At 46.4% G+C, this 21,753-nt stretch overlaps 2 protein-coding genes across 2 annotated transcripts; both read right to left on the bottom strand.

The window, feature by feature from the left end:
• Positions 1-1,190: 1,190 nt before the first annotated feature.
• On the bottom strand, positions 1,191-4,212 carry LOC134504004 (metallothionein-like). Its single transcript, XM_063313000.1, has 3 exons — positions 4,107-4,212; positions 2,367-2,432; positions 1,191-1,424 (listed from the first exon to the last, which is right to left on the bottom strand). The coding sequence occupies exons 1-3, from the start codon at positions 4,135-4,137 to the stop codon at positions 1,330-1,332; spliced, it is 192 nt and encodes a 63-aa protein (XP_063169070.1). The 5' UTR covers positions 4,138-4,212; the 3' UTR covers positions 1,191-1,329.
• An 11,608-nt stretch (positions 4,213-15,820) lies between these two features.
• On the bottom strand, positions 15,821-19,834 carry LOC134503871 (metallothionein-1). Its single transcript, XM_063312802.1, has 3 exons — positions 19,755-19,834; positions 19,233-19,298; positions 15,821-16,393 (listed from the first exon to the last, which is right to left on the bottom strand). The coding sequence occupies exons 1-3, from the start codon at positions 19,783-19,785 to the stop codon at positions 16,299-16,301; spliced, it is 192 nt and encodes a 63-aa protein (XP_063168872.1). The 5' UTR covers positions 19,786-19,834; the 3' UTR covers positions 15,821-16,298.
• Positions 19,835-21,753: the final 1,919 nt, after the last annotated feature.

The following is a 21,753-nucleotide window of genomic DNA, read 5'->3' as shown; positions in this document are numbered from 1 at the left end:
ACAGGAAAGGGAAATAAAAAATACCATGGCTTGCTACCCCATAACAATTCTCTACTGGGGAAAGAAACCTAATCTGACAGAGGCAATGGGTGATTCCACAACTCACATTTGAACCGAGATGGGAAATTTAAATGTGTTTGCAAAGACGGGACAGTTATAATTACCAAAAAAAAGAAAGAAATGCTAGTGCACTAATTTATGGCTTTCAACTTTCCTTTTCAAACTGCAAAGAAAACTTCTATAACACTTGGCTGGCCTTATTTTCATAGATTAAGTCCACACGTGGTGTGGATTCAAAAGCAAGCAAGCCACTTTGCAAATGATCTAGGTCATAATGTTTAACAAACCCCCCATGATCTATTCTGAAGACTCTCCAGAGAGTTGTATTGCAGGGAATGACCTCCTTTGTCAGGGTCAGCCTCGCTCCGCAATAAGACACAGACTCACTTAATGGGTATTAAGGATTTCTGGTTTATTGGAAGGATAGCTGACAGAACGAAAAATGGGAACGGGGGTGGTGGTGCGGAGGTGCCCCTTTTATACCCTCTTGTAGTGCCCCGGGCTCCCCCACCCTGCATTGTCCCGATCCCTCTTGATGGGACCCTTGATGGCTGCCTGGGCGTTTTCCCGGTGTCTTCCTCTGTCTCCCAGCGTCGGTTGTGTCCTCCGGGGCACCAGGTGCGGCTTATCTTTGTTCCTCCGACGTCCTTCTTTTCAGCTGCCTATGGGTCCATGGGTGTGGGTGCTTTTGGGTGCTTGTGTTAATCCCTAGTTTGATTATCTCCTTCCTCTATTTCTTAATGATCATGATCTACGTTGTGAGGCTCTTTGTGCCTTGCAACGAGGTCATGACATCCTTTAGGTAAAGGTTTCCCTTGACGTAAAGTCCAGTCGTGTCCGACTCTAGGGGGCGGTGCTCATCTCCGTTTCTAAGCCTTGGAGCCGGCATTGTCATAGACACTTCCGGGTCATGTGGCCAGCATGACGACTCGGAACGCCGTTACCTTCCCGCCGAAGCGGTACCTATTGATCTACTCACATTTGCATGTTTTCGAACTGCTAGGTGAGCAGGAGCTGGGACTAGCAACGGGAGCTCACCCCGCCGCGCGGTTTCGAACCGCCAACCTTCCGATCGACAGCTCAGACCAGATTAATAACTTGGAGAAGCCCACTCCCACAATCAAAACCCAACAGGCTTTATTTGTCTGAAGTCAGCTTTATTTTCATGCTCTCTGGCTGGAAGCCATTACAAGAGATTCACTGTAGCCTGAACAATCATCTGTACTTAACAGCAGATTTAGCATATTTACAGGGAAGGGCTGCAAATGTTCAAGGACAGCAGCTGCATTTGTTCAAAGAAGGGTCTTTGCAGACACAGCCTTTACTGCATTTGCTGCAGCTCGCAGGGCAGCAGGAACAGCAGCCTGGAAGGATTCAGAATAATAGGAGGTTAAGTAATGGGAGAAAATGGGTAGAGCAAAATCTTAAGCAGGGCAGAGAAGAAATTGGCAAGGCACAGCGAGTCTGCACAAAGGCACAGGACAGCTTTGGGAATTGAGTTCCAATCATGAATAGCTTAGCAGATGGAAACCACTTGGAATACAAATCCACACTGTGAAAGAGGTTACTGTGGTTCACAAAAGCTTTCATGCCTGCAAACTTGGAATTACTTTGCATGGTTTTTAAAGATCTGTCAGAAGCCTTCCCACTTTATCTTTTGATGTCAGGCGCTTGCAAGCTTAGTACAGATTGCACGGGTGTGCAAAAACTCAAGCCTCTGAATTGGTTTTTCCAAATTGGGCAACCAGATAAAGATAGATGCTTCCAAATCAATTCAGATGCTTGGTGTAGGCATAGAATTGGTTTTCTAGATCAGACTGGAAGTCTGAAACTGAACTGATTTGGTTCTCACATCCAATCTGGATTAGACTGACTTTCCAACTGACAGCCAGATTTTGCCCCATTTACACACCCCAATAAAATGTTCAACCAAGAAATATTTTATTACAACGTCAATATCCATAAAACCTCCTTAGGTTGATCCAAGACAAGACATCATCCTTGCTCAGAATAACTCTGTAGAATAAATGCGTAGTATTAAACCTAAACTACACAGTAATTGCATATTCTAACTGAGTACTCCACAGATCAATTATATGAATTGAAACATTAACACCTTCAAGAGCACCCATGCTACCCAAACCCATGCACATTTATTCAGGATAGTCCCATTGACTCCATGGGAGTTGCTTGGGATTACATTGCAAGTCTTGTGTCAAATCAGATGACTTACAATGTCCCCTCTTTGCAAAATCGTGACCATTGGATTTTAATCCCAACCTGATTTTCTGGAAAATAAGACTTACTTTTTTTGCATGAAGTACATTTGCAATTTTTGCATTTGCAGGCTCCATCACATGAACAAGAGCCACCTGCAATGTAACAGGAAGGGGAAAGAAGAAATAAATGTCACTGCTTGAGGGGACACATCACTAACCCCCAAAACATGCCTGTGATTCAACCCCTTTCACTAAGAATGGGTTATCTCCATATACAGGAATGGTTTTTAAAACTCTTCCCAATGATCTTTTTTGCCAGCTTTCCAGGACAATTTTAACATTCCTCTTTCCCTTGGATGCTGCACATATATTAAGCATGCATTATCCATTCCCTTTGTCTTACAGATTAAAACCGAAATGAAATTTTCCTTCTGAATGTTAAGAATTAGCATTATGGAGTATGCTAAGCTCTTAAGACTTGTAACAGCTCAAGCTTGCCATTAAGATGTAGTGTGGATCACACCTCAGTAAAACAACGTGAGCTGCTTTGGGTTGGGGCAGGGGGAAGTTGCTAGTTTCATTCAAGGACCCAAGCTGACTTTCTAGGGAAGCCCCTGAGATTTCACCCAGCTTTCAGGAGACTAAGTCAGGGCGACCAGAGAAGTGGATAGACTTGTAGAAAATCAAGTTATTTCCTCAAAGGAATTATTTGGAAAGAGGACAGACAGATTCAGGGCAACCTCTCTTCATTTCCCAGTGAGTTTTAGTCATGCACTTGCAGAAAAGGCCAAGTTGCGGCTAACTTAGAAACAGGAAAACCAATTTCCCACCGAGAACAGCTGAACTGCAAGGAGACTAGGGAAATATGCATTGTTTTATCCTGCCTGGAGGCATCTGAGATTTTTTTTTCCTTTGAAAAATTAGAAATTTGAGTAAGTGTCCCTAACAAGATGGAGTTGCAAATAGCTCTTAAAGCAAAAACGTTTGAAGCCTTAGATTGTGTTAAAGGGCTGTAAATATTTTGGCAAGAAGTATGTAACGTTGCAGTGTAGAAAAGTGCCAGTTTGGTAAATGTAACTACAGCAGCGTGGTACAGAAAAAGGAAATTTCTGGGCACAGTAGCATCTTAAACCAGGACTGGGAAGCTTTTTTCTTTCTCTCCCTGGCTCTGGAGCTTCAACAGTGCACCCAAAGCAGCTTTTCAAAATTAGATCCGTGTGCCTGTCCCAGGAGCCAGAGAAACAGAGAGAAGGCCCCTTGTAGTTGCATAACTCAATGTTAAGCCATGATTTAACCATGGTTTAATATAGAGACTACCAATGGGTGGTAGCCAGAACTAAACACACTACAACACAGCTTATAGCGCGCATTGCCCGCCTAGTATCCGGCAGCTGCCCTGAATATACAAGCTCCTGCCCGTGAGTTGGGGGAGAGGGGGCTAAAACCCCAGTTCGAGACGGCAGCGACGCCCAGAAATCGTTCCCGGGCCCCTGGGAGAAGCGAATGGTCTCTCTTGGAGCGTGAAGGATGCTGAGAAACGTCAGTTCTTCCTTCCCACCCGGTGGCGGTCTGGCGAGGCTCATTCCCCGGGGCTTTCCAGCCAGAGCAAAGAAACCGCGGAGAAAAAGGGTTAGTTCCGCGGCATTAAGCGCGCATCGCCTGCGCTGAATCGTGGCTTACTCACTGAACCCAGCCGGTTCCCCTGCAAAACCTGGTTTCTAAACGGCGGTGACTAGTCCCAGGCAATGCAACCCCCCCGCCGCCCGCAGGCGCCCCGCATCGGGGTCCAGCGCTCGTGGGAAAGCAGGAGTCGGGAGCGAGGCTTACCGGTGGCGCAGCCGCAATCCTGAGGATCCATCCCGGGGAGAGAAAAGCGCGGGCAGCAGGAGGCAGAAGAGACACGGACGCTCCAGGGCTGCCCTGCCGCCGGCTTTTTATTCCGGCCGCGAGGTCAGCGAGGCGCGTGCAAAGCGCCCGCCCCCTCCCTCTCCCCTGCGCACGGGCCGCCGCGGGGGCGGGGAGATGGGCGCAAAGGGCCGTTCCGCGCCGCGCGCAAAGCCCGGAACTCGCCCCTTGCTTGCAAGCGGGCGCCCTTGGGCGCCCGCCTGCCCGCCGAGGAGCTGCGTGCCCCACGGGAAGCGACGGCGAACAGGTGGCCCCGGGCGACCCGCGGCCAAAGGCGGTGGGGGAAGCAGAGGCGGGCTGCCTTCGCACGCCACGCAGAGCCACCCCACAGCTAAAACCAGTTTACCCCAGTGGAGCGAATGTAGGCGCTGGGGGGGGGGTGTCACTGGTTCCGAGGGGGGTCTGAGCGACCTCCAGGCAGCCGTTGCGGGGTCGCGCCCCCACCCACGCCTGCCCTGGCTCCCCACTCTCCGCCGCTGGAAGGACACGGGTGGCCCGCGACTTGTGCGGCGTTGACTTGGGACCAGGTATCCTGGATTGGAAAAGCAGTACCCCGCGTGGGTGTTTCCTCCCGTGTAACCTCTCACCAGGTTGAATGGAGCCTTCTGCCAGGTCCATGGGGAAGATTCCTGCCCCCCCCCCCCCGCACCACATTGGGAATGTCCATCTCGCCCGGAGTTTTATGGCAGGATCCAGGCAGGAGGGCTTCCCTGTTCAGACCAGAGCAAAGTTTAAATTCATCTTATTTTATTTGTGGATTAAGATTATCAATCCTGGCTTTGTTCTTGAGGTCTCTGGTTTTTTTTCTTGATCGCAACAACCCTGTGAGGTAAGTTGGACCAAATCATTCAGGGAGCTTCCATGCTGAGCATGGATGAACCTCACTGCTCCTAGACAGTAATTTAATTTAATTAGGACTTGCTGGTTCCTAATTAAAATTAAATCTAATATTGCTTCTCTGCATCATGGATTTAATCATTTCCCCTCAGTACCCCACCTAAGCTAGCCAGCCTTAGATGGTCTCAAGAAAGCTGAGCAGGGTTGGACTTACAGTAATAAGGGCTTGGATGGGAGACCACCAGGGAATCTGAGGCTGTGGCCTCAGATTTTTAAAACATTTTTAAATTATTATTTTAGACCATTTAAACATTTAAAAAAAGAAATCCCGGAAAAAAACAGTGCCAAACCATGCCTGTGTTGCTTTTATTAATTGATTTATTTTACAAGTTTTTTAAAAAGAAGACATACACAAACAACATGGAAAAGAAACAAACAAAAAACCCTAAAAAGCCACAAGAGAAAGCAATATCAAACTAAATGAAAAGGGGAAAAAACAACATGACAAACTATCCATGCATTTTGCATACCCCTCGAATATGAAACAATAATTCAACGTTTCTAAATTAAAGAGCATAAATAATAATACTCTCTTGTTGAACCATGTCATGAAGTTGGTGCCAAACATACATAGTTTTTGACAAGTAGGTAAAGTTGCCTTTAAAAAAAAAAGGATAAATTATACGTCTTTTAAATCTAGTCGCTAATATCAGGAATAATACTACTTTGGTAGTTTCTCAAAGGAATTCAGCCCTGTCCCAGGATATTTTATCTCCCCAAAAGTTGGAATCTGATTAATTTTGAGGAGTTGGGGGTCTACTGGGCCTGGAGTATTTTTGCCAAGAAAAAGGAAAAAGCCTTGAGATGATGAATAGATGGACTGATTGATGAATTGATTTGGTTTGGTGACAGAAGAACTGACACCTCAGTCTTGCTGGCCAGAAATACAGTGTGCCCATTGCCATCTTTCCAGGTCATGCTGTTACATTACAGCAGGGTGCAAATATTCCCTTTTCTCATTCAAAGTGGATGCTGCAACCGGTAGAGCGGTGTGCAGCCTTTAAGCCCTCCCCTTTTTGCACATGACAATACAAACACACAACGCCCACCTCCGGAAACAGTGCAGTGTGCAAAAGAGCCACGTGGGTTGATGCTGAGTCAAGGGTGAGTCAGCAAACAAAACTGTAAGAAGTTGGAGCGAAGAACAACCGCACACAGGGCACGTTTGTTACAGACTAGGCGTCCTGAATTCCAGAAGGATATCGCTTTAATTTTCAGATTGGACTCCCTGTGTTTTACTTATTTTATTTACATGCCCCTCTTCCTTGGGGGAATCACTGAGCCGTGTGGGGAGATGAAATCACTCCATTTCATACGGCATTCAAAATGACAACACCAATAGTTAAACCGCTATTAAAACCTTAAGTGTGCTTGCACAGCACACTTAACTTGGTTACTGAGTTACCCCCTTTCTGGATTGGTGCAATAGTTATTGAAAGCATGCTGGGTCCTCACAATCTGCTAAGCCACTAAAGCAGGGTTTCTCAACCAGAGTTTCGTGGCACCCAGGGCCACAACTGGGGGGGCAACCGGGGCATGTGTCCCAGGCGCCGCGTTGGTGGGGAGCCAAAATGAGCGCTGGGGGGGGGGCGCCAAAATGGGCACGGAATCCATGTTTGCCCCGGGTGACACAGACCCTAGTTGCGGCCCTGACGGCACCCTCGGGTTCCGCGAGAGGTCCCTAAGGGTTCCCTGGGAGATCACGACTTATTTTAAAAAATATTTCAAATTCAGGCAACTTGACATTAAAGAGGTAAGTTTCATTCTTTATTTTTAGTTTAGGAACACTGTTAATGCATAGATATAGGCCTACCCATGAAACAAATATAATAATTTTGTAACTTCTGGCCTCTATTTGAGCCAGAATGTGCAGGGGTTCTGCGAGGCTTGAAAAATATTTCAAGGGTTCCTCCAGGGTCAAAAGGTTGAGAAAGGCTGCACTAAAGTATTAAGCAATGTTACAACTAACCAAACATAGTAAATTGTGTGAATGCAGCTGTTGGTCTTTAATTTGGTTAAGCACATTGCATAAACCCAGGATAAAACTTTATGGAAATTTGAATCGTTGTCCCTTAACAAATAAAATGATATTCAGGGTCTTTTTTTTACATGTTTTAGGACCAGATTGTCTATTTTCTCTTCTCACCCAGTCACAACTCTTACTTCCAACTCCAGGTTTAGTAGCTGGATATTATGCATTTATCTTAAGATGTGTTTTTTAATTTCGTGTCTGTGCCTTGCCTAACTTCCTTTTTATGCAAACTGCTCAGTATCGTTTGGTTTTATGCAAGAAAGGTGGGGAAAGGAGATAAGGGTTTACTTCAGCTCCTCTGAAAGCTAAGCAGAGTCAGACCTAGTTAGACCTCGGATGGGAAGGCAGAGCTATCCTGGAAAGTCAACACCAAAAACCTCAGGAAAAAATGGCAAACCATTTCTGTCCTGCTTCCAAGAGGACACATGGACCCCCAATTTCATTTAAAAGGCTACCTGACTTGTACTACCAATTCATAGTCTGCCTGTTGCATTGGGCCAAAGAACTGCCCCCCCCCCAGCACACATACATTAAAATGGAAAGTAACACTGTAATGGAATGTGGGAAAGCCCTTGGGAGACTGGGCCAAGAGATGCTGCCCAGGGAATGGTCAGATAAGAGACAGCACAGCCCACAGCTGCATACTGGGCAGGGCAAGAGGCTTAGGAGGGACCCTCCCTAGTTTCTCAGGCTGTAAAGGAGATGGGGGAGATGAGACTGAAGGGGAGGGTGATGTAATGGTACGTGGGAAAGACCTTGGGAGACTGGGCCAAGAGACGCTGCCAAGGGAACGGTCAGATAAGAGACAGCACAGCCCATGGCTAGACAGTGGGCAGGGCAAAAGGCTCAGAAGGGACCCTCCCTAGTTTCTCTGGCAGTAAAGGAGACGGGAGGATTGAACTTTCAGACTGGCAAGATTCTGTCAATGGAGCTTTACAATAAAGTAGAATTAGCTCATCTGGTTGTGATTTCTATCTGGTTTACCCCGCAAGGTGGACATCAGTCTTGCAAGTCTGAAAGTATAGTTCTCTCCTCCGTCTCCTTTACTGCTCAAGAAACTAGGGAGGGTCTCTTCTGAGCCTCTTTCTCTGCCCATTATGCAGCTGCGGGCTATGCTGACTCTTATCCAACCATTCCCTTGGCAGCGTCTCTTTGCTCCATCTCCCAAGGTCATTCCCACATACCATTACACACTTCCTGCAGCTGATACAAACTTTGGACATCATAATACAGTTGTTCACTGTCATTGTGCCATGAGCCAGGAGAGTTTTTAAGAGAGAAAAGAAAAAAGGTAGGGCCAGAGCAGGAATCCAGGAGGTCTCCTCCCTTTGTCTTCCAATTTGGCATCTCCATCCTGGAGCCCTTTTGTGGAAGTAAGAAAGATTGATTCAGCTCATTGGGGTTATCTTTATATGGGGCCCACCTGCATTGGGGCAATCAACCTCAGACTTCCTGGAGGTGATGGGGATTGTAGTCCAACGTGTGTGGAAGGCAACAGTTTGAGGAAGGTGGACTTCACAACATACAGTAAGCCCACAACCAACCAGCCAGACTGTGGTTTAGTCTAATGTGTGTAGAAGGGGCTGAGAATGTGAAGCTCTGACATTAGAAATTAGGGTTTAAAGAGAGAACCAGCACTGAAATAGGGGTGTCCATGGGGAGGAGGTCAGAAAAGGCAAGATGGCAGCCACAGCTGTGTGGCCAAAGCCACTTTTTATGCACGTAAAAAGGGGTGGGGCTTCCGTCGCACGGTTTTGGCCATCTGGATTATTTTGACTCCCACTCTATGGACACCCTTGAGTCTCCTGAAAATGCTTTCCATATTACGACAAGGATGATGAATCATATTTTAGGAAGAGGATTTTTTTGTGGCAAAGAGTTGTACCAAAGCTTTCAGAGGAAAGAGGATGGCTGTTAAATGCAGACACCTTGTCCTGAAATCAAAACTGCTTAGCAAAACCCTTGCTCCATGGCTTGCGGAACAAGCATGAAGAACATTGGCAGTAGTCAACCAACATGCTAAACCTGCAGCTTGAGGGGAATATTTTGGGGATAACTACTAGGAATTTGATTGTGCAATGGGTAGCTAGAATGTGCGGCATGTGCTGCTCCAGAAGGTACAGAAAGTTCTTGCAACTGATTCATAATTTGTTCAAGGAGAAGGTGGGAACAAGGAGTAGGCTGACCATACATCCCATTTTGAACGGGACAGTCCCGTTTTTTTAACCTTTCCAGACCATCCCGTCGTTTTAATATAAATGTCCATTTTGTCTTGTTTTCTTAAAAACCTTACTCAAAAATGTGAAAGTTTATTTATTTATTTATTATTCACATTTCTATCACAAGTTCCCACGAACCTGTCAGAAGGCAGTCTGACTTTGAGTGGAAGGAGGGGGAGCTCAGCAGAAATGGCGGGAAAAAAGCCGCAGAGCTCAACCCGGCAGGAAACCTAAAAAGAAAAAAGGATCAGCTGATAGGCGGTGATCAAAGGGCGAGCCGATTGGCTCCTGCCTTGAAACGGCGGGAAGAAAAGAATGTAAAAGCACGGCCAGAGGAGGAACGGCTTGTCGGAGACAACTGTTCACCAGACTCTCCAGCCCAGCCTTGCCTCTTGCAGACGAAGGAATCCAAAGATTCCCAGCCCGAGAAAACTGGAGAAGTTCCTGCCTGCCCATCCAGCCCGTCGCCCAGCCCTGTCCCGTTTTGCCATCCCAACGTCCCGTTTTGGTCTCAAGGAAATATGGTCAGCCTAACAAGGAGGGAGTGGGGACTCAGCCTCTTCTTATTAGGAAAGGACCACCAGCACAGAAAACTCTGGTATATCTGCTCTACAAGGATTAGATTCTGGCTTAAAAGTTTAGACCCTTTTTGGCAACCAAGAAAGGGAGGGAGGAAGAGGGAAGATGTGTGTGTGGATAGGAGAAGAACTTCCTGAATGAAAATCCAAACAAATCACCATTCCTGCATGGAGAGCTTACATTTTCCCCAAAGGTAACCCCACTGTCTTTCTCTCCTGGTGACCTCAAGCCCCCAAGATGACTTTAGGGTTCCCCGATCCCTATGTGTGAAATTGGAAGAGGGATGGTCTTTTAAAAAAAAAACACCTCCAAGCACAGGGGCAGATGTATTGCTTCTGGTGTGAAAAAAAACTTCAGAAAAAGAGTTGATTCTTTTCCACTGGGCGGAGGGGAGATCCAGCAGTTTGTGTTGACGAAGTCACATAGCTGAGCTGAAAAGACACACGCTGGCGCTCGGCGCCACTGGGTTTGCTCTGGAAAGGAATGATCCCCGCAGACTTGGGATTATCGGTGTTTTTCAAACTTGGCAACTTTAAGATGGGCGGACTTCAACTCCCAGAACTCCCTTAATAAAGGAATTATTAATTCTTAACATTATTATTAAGTAATATTAATAAATAATAATAATAAGGGACTTCTTAATAAGCGGAAGCAGGGGTTGGTTTAGTAGATTATGTGAAGCCAGCCACTTGGGTTTTATTTTAACAACCTTGTTTAAACAAACCGTGACTTAGGGCAGTGTTTCTCAACCTCGGTAACTTTATGAAGTGTGGACTTCAACTCCCAGAATTCCCCAGCCAGCAATTCTGGGAGTTGAAGTCCACATGTCTTAAAGTTGGCAAGGTTGAGAAACACTGACTTAGGGTGATGCATGAAGCAAATAGGAAACTGGAGGTGCGCAGTCTTCCATAACTTAGGCTGATTATAACAAGACGCAGAATTGGATGGATCAGGGTAGTGCTCAGGATAGTCCCATTCACACATATCTACAGCACGGTCTGGGTGGGGAAGATTCCAGATAAATTGCCTTTGCTCCAGACGGTGTCAGTTCTGCAGCAGGAAGGGAGCTGCTCCCCTGTTTATCATTAGGGCAGCCTTCTGCAAACTGGATCCCTCCAGGGCAGTGTTTCTCAACCTTGGTAGCTTGAAGATGGGTGGACTTCAACTCCCAGAATTCCCCGGCCAGCCAAACACTGCTCCAGGGAAATGGGACTGGTGCTTCCGTATGTAGCCGAGCCATTGAGGATGATGGAAATTAAATGTCCCTTGCATCTAGTAGGGAGCAGATAAAGAAAGGTTGCTGAGGTTGGATTAACTCCTTGTGCTAAGCCATGATCTAGTTTGTCGGTTCCGACGTGGTCTGTTTGGCCAACCCTACTGAAGGTGGTTGCTTCAATAGACAACATTTACACTGAGCAAGTGTAAACATTTACACTACATACTCTCTGGGGGTGGGTAGCAGAGATTATTGGAAAATGCATCTATTTTGGCTATGAGAAGGAGAGAAATACAAACTAATGTTCTCCCAGCTTTATCATTCAAAAGGCACTGGGTAGCAGTACTATTTTGTTCCTTTAGATTTTTTTTTCCTGATATGAAAAAAGACAAGCTAAGTGGTGAAAAACATAATAGAAAACACGAACATCTGTAAAAGTCCATGAATGTGGTGGGATACTTCCACAATAGCCCTTCACCTGAAAGAACCTCAAGCTGAGCCAGATATCTTTTGGATCACAGGTTAGATTTTTTCTCAATGTGGCAAATGTCCTAATTCAACAAGTTTCCCTTTGCAGGATGCCAGGAAAAGGGAAAAGCCTCAGTGAGAAATCTCTGCTTCTGCACAGTCTCTAACCACCCACCCACTTGGCCCACCAGGTTAAAACATGGCTTACTTCAGCACAAAGGCCACCTCTTAATAAGCAAATCTTCTCAGTATCTGAAAAAAAAAAGTGTGCCATTTTGAGATTAGGAAAGAATCTTCAGTGTCGTCTTTTCTGCAAAATCTATAGAAGTAATTCTGTTTTGAGAGGGAACTCCCCCTTGTTCTCTTTTCTTTGTTCTTGAGGGCATCAAAGCTAGGGCAGAAATCCTGCAAGATCTGATCGCTCGTATCAAGCTTTTCTGGCTAGGTAGGTCTTGCATGTGAAAGGTGAAAGGCTAAAGGTCCCCTGTGCAAGCACCGAGTCATGTCTGACCCTTTGGGGGGTCACTGCTTTGGTGACGTTTTCTTGGCAGACTATGGCGGGGTGATTTGCCGTTGCCTTCCCCGGTCGTCACCTTCCCCAGCAAGCCGGATACTCATTTTACCAACCTCGGAAGAATGGAAGGCTGAAGGGTGGAAGGTCTTGCATATCTTTCCTATATTTTAAGGGTTGTGATTCTCACATAAACAACACAGAGTTCTGTGGCACCTGAAAACCCAATAACTTTTATTGTACCATAAAACTCTGTGGTTTTGCTGCAAAAGCCTTACATGGTAATTTCACCAGAACCTTGATTTTCAGATGTTCATTCCGTCAGAAGCATCTGGGATGCAGCAGCCTGGGAATCAAATTTGAGGGATGCTGTATGGGGGTGGAGGTCTCCTCTGTGGTGAAGAATATCAAGGAAAAGATCTTTGAAGAGAATGCAAGACAGCAACTGTATGTTGTTAGAAACCCACGTTTGGGGAGGCTATACAGCCTGGCTGATACTTGGATGGGAGGCTACCCTGGAATCCCATGGCTGTAGAAACAGCACCTGGGAAGAAGGTAAGGCAAAGTACTTCTATACTGTTGCCATGAAAACTTCATGGACCTTTTCATGTCAAAGGAGACCTTGCTTTTCTACTTTCTAATCAAATTAGATGTATGGCATTTCTAAGCTCTGCCAGCTCAGAGGTGATTATTTCCAAAAAGCAGAGAGAAACCAACCAGGAGATTATGGTCCTGGAGCTGAAAGCAGAATGAACCTTATATGCTGAAAAAAAATAGTGATGATAGGAAAGAGGTGTTTTATGACACAGCAGATCACAAACTAGCCAGACATACTGGAATCTAGTAGCAGGCAAACCCAGCGTGCTTAACTTATAATTGGGTTGCACAGTGCACTTAATCAGGTTAGTTAAAGAAGTAATAGCTGAATTTGCACAACAGGTTGGTTAGTTTTTAGTGGCTTAGTTGATGTTATGCAAAATCCCACCCCCTCAAGTAAAGCTGGATTGTGGTTCAGTCTCTTGCGCAAACTCAGAAAATGGATCAGTTCAGTAACAAAGCAAAGTATGTTGTGTGACCACAACCTGTAAGTCATGTAAAGGCAAGAAACTGAGTTAAATTCATAAACCATGTATTTAACAAGCAAGGTCAGTATCGAAATTGAAAGACCATCTACCCCTTTATGAGGTTGCCCATCGGAAGGATTAAGCTATATTTGAGATTTACTCATTTGGTGGCCACCTGAAATGTTGAAGTGCAATTTGAGGATATTCAGTTGATTGTAATCTCATCTAATGAAATAAAAAAATAAATTCTGACTCTTTGTGACCAGATGGACATCATTTCTCCAGGAATGGCTATCACTGGTTATTTCTTTGAAGTCTTATAAGGTGCTGCTTGTATCATTAGTGATAGTATCTGGCCACCTTGTCTTCTGACATGCTCTTTTTTGTTTGCCTCCAATTTTTCCAAGTATCAAGGTCTTCTCCAGTAACTCTTGTCTTTTAGATTACAGTATGTGTCCCAAATATCTTAGTTTTAGCTCATTCTTAGTGTTTCCAGTGAGCAGTCTGATTTTACTTCATCTAAAACTGAATGATTTGTTCTTCTCGCAGTTCAGCATATCCTTAACAATTTTCTCAAGCATCACAATTCAGAGGCATCAGGTTTTCTTTGTTAGCCTTTCTGATGGTCCAGCTTTCACAGTTAGATGTTAAAAATAGTAAAGCCATTGCCTTGGCGATACGTACCTTTATTGATAGTGTGATGTCTCTGCATTTCCATATTTTACTTAGATTTGTCATAGTCCTTCACCTAAGTGGCAGACATCTCTTTATTTTATGGCTACAGTCACCATCCCTGCGAATGTTTATGCCTAGGAAGATAAAATCATTTACTATTTGAACTTTTCTCTGCCTGTTTACACTGGGTTGGCTTCCCCTGTTGACATAACCATTTTTTTTTCATATTGAGCACCAAGCCAGCTTTTGCACTCTTTTTTCACCTTAAACCAAAGATTTCTTAAATTTTTCTTGTCTGGCCATCCAAACATTTGTTTGTTTGTTTGTTTGTTTGAATTTATTAGCTGCCCAACTCCAATGCTAATATCATCAGCACTGCTGCTGTTACTGACATTTCCCCCTGCAATTTGAAGTGCTATTTCTATTTCTTCTTGTCCAGTATTTTTCAGTTAAATAAAGTTAAATGAATAAGGGGACAATATATTTTGAACCATTCAATTGCTCAATCTTCCATTCTAACTGATACTTCCTGGTTATCACAATTTTTTCAAGAGGCAGGTGAGATGTTTTGGTACACACCCGTATTTTCAAGGGCTATCCAAAATCTGTTGTGGTCTACACAATCAAAAGCCTTTGTACAACCAATATGCACCTTTTTAGAATTTCCCTGTCTTTTCTAGTATCCACTGGACATCAGCAATGTGATCTCAGGTGTTCCTATCTATTCTGAATCCACCTTGTAGACCTCATTCTATATATCATTGAAGTATGGCTTTCAAACACATGAGCATTTTTTTCCTAGTATGTGAAAATACATAAACTGTTTGGTATATAGAACATTCTTCAGCACTGCCCTTTTTCATATTGTAATGTTCTATCATTTGGGAGTTGGACATGACTGGGACCAGCGGAGGCAACACATTTGACTGAAAATTCAGAATTCAACCTTGGTTAGGCTTGTGTCTTCAGTCTGTTGTAGAAAATGTTCAATAATTTAAAAAAAAAACCCACGAAACTGGCATACTGGAAAATAGAGTGGAAGATTCTCACACTTTTCCCCACGCACACTTCTGGGCTGACGTACTGCTCACAGGCATTTTTAGGAGACAAAAAATGGGAGTTTGGAAGGGCAGCCCCTGACCTGGTTGGGGTGGGGGGGAAACCAAGATAAGCTGTGGGCCTCAAGGACTGTCTTGGAAATCCATTCACCAATTGACCTAATGGTGAATGGGGTTTTTAATGGGCATCCCTGTGATGGATTACAGTAATGTAGCTGGTTCTCAGGAAGAAGGGAGCACATTCCAAGGAAGAGGGCAAGATAAGAGAAAACAGCCCAGAGCTCAAACGTGGTAAGACTAAGAGGTTCAGAGAAGCCACGCCCTAGAGCCTTCCCAGGTTATTTCCCCTTCGGTTAGGTAGAGTAGCTTGAGTCTGGCAAGATTCTGTCTCTACGGTGTGAGCAAATAAAGAACTGAAGTTTGGCTGGATTGATCCTCTGTCATTCTTAGGCTGGGCATGACATCCCTGACATAAACAGGATCTGCAGGTAGGTAGGTCAAAAAAGTCCAGGTGGTGGCTACAACTGTGTGTTGGAAGCCCCACCCCTTTATGTGCATCACAACCCACATAAAAAAGGGGCAGAGCTTCGATCGCATGGCCATGACCACCATCTTGACTTTTCTGACCTCCCATGGACACCCTTGCCTGACACCAGCAGCCCAGTCCAGTTCTCAAAAGTCCAAACGTGCTCTAGCCCCAAAATATTGCACCCCCCTCCCATATCTGCATGGCTATGTACAGGTAGGAGCCTGCTAACTACTCCAGAGTCCTAAGACACCGTTTGGAAATTATTCGCTTTACATTTTTAGTAACAGCTCTTTCAATGCATCCCCCCCATATTTCTATCCATGAAGGCAGCTAAGCAACCAATTCACAGTGTGGTTTACTAGGAATGAAGCCAGTGGACACCTTTTAGGTATTTAAAATCATTTTATTTTTAGACTGGAGTTAGTATCTTGCAATCGGCTGCCTAAAATTCTGATATCTGAAATATAGCAATAATACAGAGTGGATTCTGTACTGGAGCTCAGCATCTTACACCCACCAGCGCCCCCTGCTGGTCACTTTGAGAAAGCAAATACCAAAACACCAACAATACTGCTTACATCAGTGTTGCTCAACCTCAGGAACTTGATGTGAAGACTTCAACTCCCAGAATTCCCCAGCCAGCCATGTTGGCTGGGGAATTCTGGGAGTTGAAGTCCACACATCTTCAAGTTCCCGAGGTTGAGAAACCCTGACCTATATACACACTTGGCTTTATTACTTTCAGCGTAGTTTATGTTCATAAGTATCAGTGAGTAGACACAATAGCAAAAATATAAAAGGACACGACAATTACATTTCTGCAGGCAAATATACAGATTTTCAAGGCTGCCAAAGCCAGCCCTGCTTCACTTGCAGCAGCTGCATTTCGTTGCAGGGGGCCCTTTGCAAATACAGCCCTGGGCACACTTGGCACAGCCCACCGGGCAGCAGGAGCAGCAACCTAAAAAGGGAATGGAAAATGTCAATATCCCATCCCAGCTCACCTGGAGGAAGAGATCTGAACGAAGAGGTGCAGATGCTGGATTCCCAGCCATGAAGCCCAAATTCCATGATGCTTGAACCAACATTGTACGATTTTGGCATCATGGGCTGTGAACCCGGGCACTACGGTTAGTCAAAACATGCTGGGGTGCAAAAGGTACGTCTCACAGACCAAAGGTAGACCACCAATGCTAAGCTTGTACAGGTCCCAGGATGAGTGGGGCAATACAAAAAATATTTAGGCGGCTTATGGGACAAAAGTGTGTCTTCGTGTGGAGTCCTTGGTGCTCTCTGAGCCTCGTTGTTTCCTTGCAGACGTTTCGTCGCCCGACTAGGCAACACCTTCAGTGTGGCATCTCCAGTGCCACTAGGCAACATCTTCCTAGTTGGGCAGTGAAAGATCTGCAGGTAAACCACCAAGCTCAGAGAGCACCAAGGACTCCACCGTTCAAACATGAGCTGCAGAGATTCTCTTTGAGTGTGTCTTACTGTTTGCAAAAGTGCTCTACACTGTTTGATCCCTTAACAAACCTGAAAGTGTTATCCCACTGGGATCCTAACCACACCTACCTACACACACACACACACACAATTTTATTAGAGTTTACAAATGCAAAGATGAGGGAATCGGAGACTTGTCTAGATGGCTCCGCTATTGAGGTGGATGGACTCATTCTCTCTCTGCTTGGGGTCTGTATCGATTTTAGTTTTAATTAATCTCTAGTTCAGTGCTGATTTTTATATTTTTAAACACCTGTTTTATATCTGCACTGCTTTTTACTGATTTTTGCATGCCGCCCAGAGTCCCTTCTTGTGAGATGGGCGGCTATCTAAATCTGATTAACAAAGAAATACAGTAAATAAAAGACTAATACAAACTAAAAAAGAAAATAGAAAGAAGAACAAGAAGAAAAAGAGAAGTGCAAAAAGGGAGAAAAAGAAAGAAAAAAGAAGAAAAGGGGGGAAAAGGATATATAAAAGATGACACAGCCCCTCCCTCCAGACAAGTATAAACCATTTCAGTAACTTAACACCTACTCTAGTATAAAAGAAGAAAAACCCTAATCCTAACCCCAACCACACCCACTTTTGGACTGTGGCCCTTGGCATGCCCTGAGGGGCCCAATGGGTGACCCTTACTCCAGGCGAAGGCTTGCATCTCTGGTGATATACAGCGTGGTATCTTACACAAGTCAATCCTGTTGTGGTTTACTCAAACCAAGTTTAGGCAAATCGTGGGGGGGTGTGATGTGCTCCCGTACCGTAAATCCGTCTCATGAAGTTTATGGTGTGTTGGATCTGGGAGGCTTCAATTTAAGTTCTACCAGAAGCACAGCCTTACCATAGAAATTAAGTAACGTGTAATTATCTCTGAGTTGACTTCGAGCAGTGTTTCTCAACTGTGGGAACTTGAAGATCTGTGGACTTCAGCTCCCAGAATTCCCCAGCCAGCCTGGCTGGCTGGGGAATTCTGGGAGCTGAAGTCCACAGATCTTCAAGTTCCCACGGTTGAGAAACACTGACTTAGAACAACCACATTCTGGCTCCGGGGTGGAAGAGGGTGAATTAATAGGACTGGACAACACTCTGAATGCAGCTGCCAAAAGGTGTTTCGGAGCATGAATAGAGCACCTTTTTCTGACTCTTTGAAAGAAGCCTTCAGGGGTTGAAGGCAGGTGTTCCATTACCCTGATCATGCTCTACAGCCCTGTTCTAGAATTGAATCTGAAGCATGGCAGAACCCTCAATTATTAAAACTGCATTGCATTCTTATTCCTTCTGCTATAGCTGGGTGTTATGTCCTCTACCCCTTTCCCACAGGAATGGGGTATTTTCGGTGCCTTCAGATCAGGGCTGACTCCTGCCAACTGCCTGGATGAGTCCCTGTAGTTTTCTTGGCAAGGTTTTTCAGAAGTGGTTTGCCCTTGCCTCCTTCCTGGGGCTGAGAAAGTGACCGGCCCAAGGTCACCCAGCTGGCTTCGTGCCCAAGGCAGGACTAGAACTCTCATACCACACCTGATTGGCTCTTGGGCTGAGAGAGAGTGACCGGCCCAAGGTCACCCAGCTGGCTTTGTGCCCAAGGTGGGACTAGAACTCCCAGTCTCCCGGTTTCTAGCCTGGTGACTTCAGCAGGACGCCAACCTGGCTCCCAGGAATGTCCTGTCTCATTAATTCTGGCAGCAAATCTTTTGAGTTCTGAACAGCAGAGCCACCCACTTCGTGGTAAAGAGAAGAGCAGAACTTTTGCCATCACAGTATGCACTCGCAGTTCACAGGACATTTAATCAGGAAAAAGCCAGCGCCTGCATTTGTGCCACGTCCTAGCCTGGTTTTAACTTCAGTTAGACTTTCAGCAGCTTGGCACGCTTAGCCCCCTTGGGTGAGTTTATGATTCTTCATATCCTGTGCTCTCCAAAACGGTTGCTTTAATTCAGGAACTAAATTAAGCAGATTGTCCACCACCAGCAATGAAAAGCTGACCGTTTTCTTAAGTAACAGGTGGTTACGAATCTGGGTGTCTGCGATAGACAACTTTGGAACATAACTAAGGCAAAAAGTCTTCTATGAGGAACGGAACAGTCGGACCTGTCTTTGACAGCCTGGTATGTTGTGGGAATTGTTCCGGGCACCATACAATGCAGGAGATTAAGTTAACTGAGTAAATGATGGTCAGCTGACCTACTGGTAAGTATGTTGTGTGAACGCAGCCGGCGCACACGTAAAAAACACAAGACCGCAGGCTGGGAGGAGGTGAGGAAACAAAGCATTTAGGAAGCCAACGGCAGTGCCGTACTCACTTTTTCTGCAGGACTTGCATTTGCAGTTTTTGCACTGGCAGTTGTTCCCGCACGAGCACACCCCACCTGCAAAAGGGGAAAGACACAGGATCAGCTGCCAAGCACACCAGCCCAGAGCAACGCGCTTGGCACCCACGGCGACCCCACGGCCTTCCAGCCTTGGCAAGCCGCGCCGCCAAGCCAACGCCAGGAGGATTCGACGGGAGGCTCCACGTCGCGCGAGCCAGGATCCCCGGGCGAACGCCACTTCTGCACGATCCCCCCAGCTCCAGCTCCGCTGCAGGGCCCCAACTTCTGGAAGGCGACCGAGGAAGCAGAGCAGGGGAGCGTCTTTGCGGGTCTCCCCTGGCTAAGAGCGCGGAGGAAAGCCACCAGCCGCCGAGCGCCCCATCGCCACGCGTCTTGAACGTGAGAACGCAGCCCCGGGAAGGAAAGGGGGGCCCGCGAGAAGAGGGAGGGGAGCCGGGGCCCCTCTCTCCGCAAGCGGGGGAAGGAGCGAGGGGAGGCGAGGCGGAGCCGCACCGCTGGAGCACGAGCAGTCTTGGGAATCCATGAGGGCGCCTTGGGCTCGGGTGCTGCGAAGGAGGAGGCTCAGGCGAAGGTAGGCAGTCAGTGAGCCGCGGAGCCGCGGCGGCCGCTATTTATGGCCCGCGGGGAGCGGGTGCAAAAGCCGCCCCGCCCGGTGCGCCCGGCGCCCGCCCCCGAAACGCAGCCGCCGCGGCTCGCCGGGCTGGGAGGCTGAGAGCGCTAGCCCTGCGGCGCCGGATGCACCTGCCGCGGACGGGCGCCGGGCAGAGTCTCCGCGCTTCCCAGCCCGAGCGCGAGGCCGGACGGGTGGGTGGGTGGGTGGGTGGGCGGGCAAAGCAGCAGGTCTTCCCGCCCCCCGCCCCCGCGCTTCTGGACCCTCGCAAAGGCGCGAGGAGGGCCCCCCGGGGATGCCAGACCGCGACGTCTTGAATTAGCCACGATCTGGCTCGTTAGGCAGTTCTGTTTCAGCTTGGAAGTTGGGTCGAATACTCTCTGGGCGCGTGCAGAGCGCTGTTGAAGTTAGACAGGCGGCTGGCATGAGGAAGACAGGGATTCTCAGCCCCGCTGGGCTTCCCCAGCCGCCCAGATCTGCTTTTCCTGTTATCGATCCGTTTTCCCCCAAGCCGAAAATACGCAGTATGTTTAGTTGGGGTTTAGCCATAAGTGAACTCAGCCACTGTGGTTTGTACACCGTTGTCTGAATCTAGCCACCGCAACTAATTCAAGAGATTATAGTGGGGGCTCAGGGATGATAAAGGCAGGAGGGCAGCCACCATCGTGGGACTGCCGACCTGCTCTTTTTCTGTGCATTGTGTGCAACACACCTAACAAGAAGTGGAGTCTGCTCACGTGGGTGCAGCCCCATCTTGATTTTTGGACCCACGGGAGGCCCCTGCAGTATAGTTCATTATAGCTGAGCTTGGGATCTTTATTTCTCTCAGGGTGATGGAGGGTGGGATGGGATACAGGACCATCCTTTACTGATTTCTTTTTAAAAAGACCTATCGGAGTCCTGAACAAGGAAATGATTGGAAAAGCCCTTGGAATAAAGATAGGGGACTATTTATTATTTTTTAAAATTCAGTCAATTGTGTCTGATTCTCGGAGACTGCCTGGACAAGTCCCTGCAGTTTTCTTAGCCAGGTTTTTCAGAAGTGGCTTGCCCTTGCCTCCTTCCTGGGGCTGATACTTGAACGTCATTTTCATCCATGTGGCTGTGGGGTTTAACAGAAAATATTTCCCAGCTCTAAAAGTAGCAAATCAGTCTGGAACTTCTGTATATGCCACTCTTCTCCACTTTATGCCCCCCAGAAGGGTTGGGACTACAGCTCCCCAAATTCCCAGCTTCTGTGGAAAACTATTGTGCTAGTTAGGAATTCTGGGTGTTAGACCAAGAAGTTTGCTCCTCACCCAGGACAGATAAGAGAAAGAAACCTGTAGCTGAGTTCACACAACATGTGAGAAGCCGCCTTTAAGCAAAAATGGATGAATTGAACTTTGAATCACCTGCTTGCATGTTAGCCAAGCTCCATGGCTTCTGTGTCATCACAGCCTGAAACATCTGGCTTTTTGGCAATTACAAGTCAAGGTTTCCAGAAACCAGACCAAATTGGGGTGGGGTGGGGGAGGGAAGGAATGTCATATGTGAAATCACTATGGCATATAATGAATGCCCATGCTGAGAGAGGGATGAATGGGCGGATGGATAGACTGATGGATAAACAGGGATGTTTTGAGAGGTTGTCTGAACTGACCTACAACTGGTCTGACTTAAAAAATTTGTGAGCAAGGCAGTGGTGGCTGGATTCCCGAATCTGAAAAATAGGATACACAAGAAATACTTTGAAGTTGGCTCCTGTAAGCTGAGTTGATCATTTTCCAGATAAATGAATATAAGATTGCTGGAAAGTCATTAGTTGCTATTAAATTATCTTAAGGGTTCAAAGAGGCAATGGCTTTAAACCTACAACATGCGAAGCTAAGGTTTCTTTAA

Source organism: Candoia aspera, chromosome 11 (genome assembly GCF_035149785.1).
Source record: "Candoia aspera isolate rCanAsp1 chromosome 11, rCanAsp1.hap2, whole genome shotgun sequence".
Lineage (NCBI taxonomy): Eukaryota > Metazoa > Chordata > Lepidosauria > Squamata > Boidae > Candoia > Candoia aspera.
Note: the sequence above shows the minus strand (reverse complement) of the source record. Positions and strands in the feature narration are given on the sequence as shown.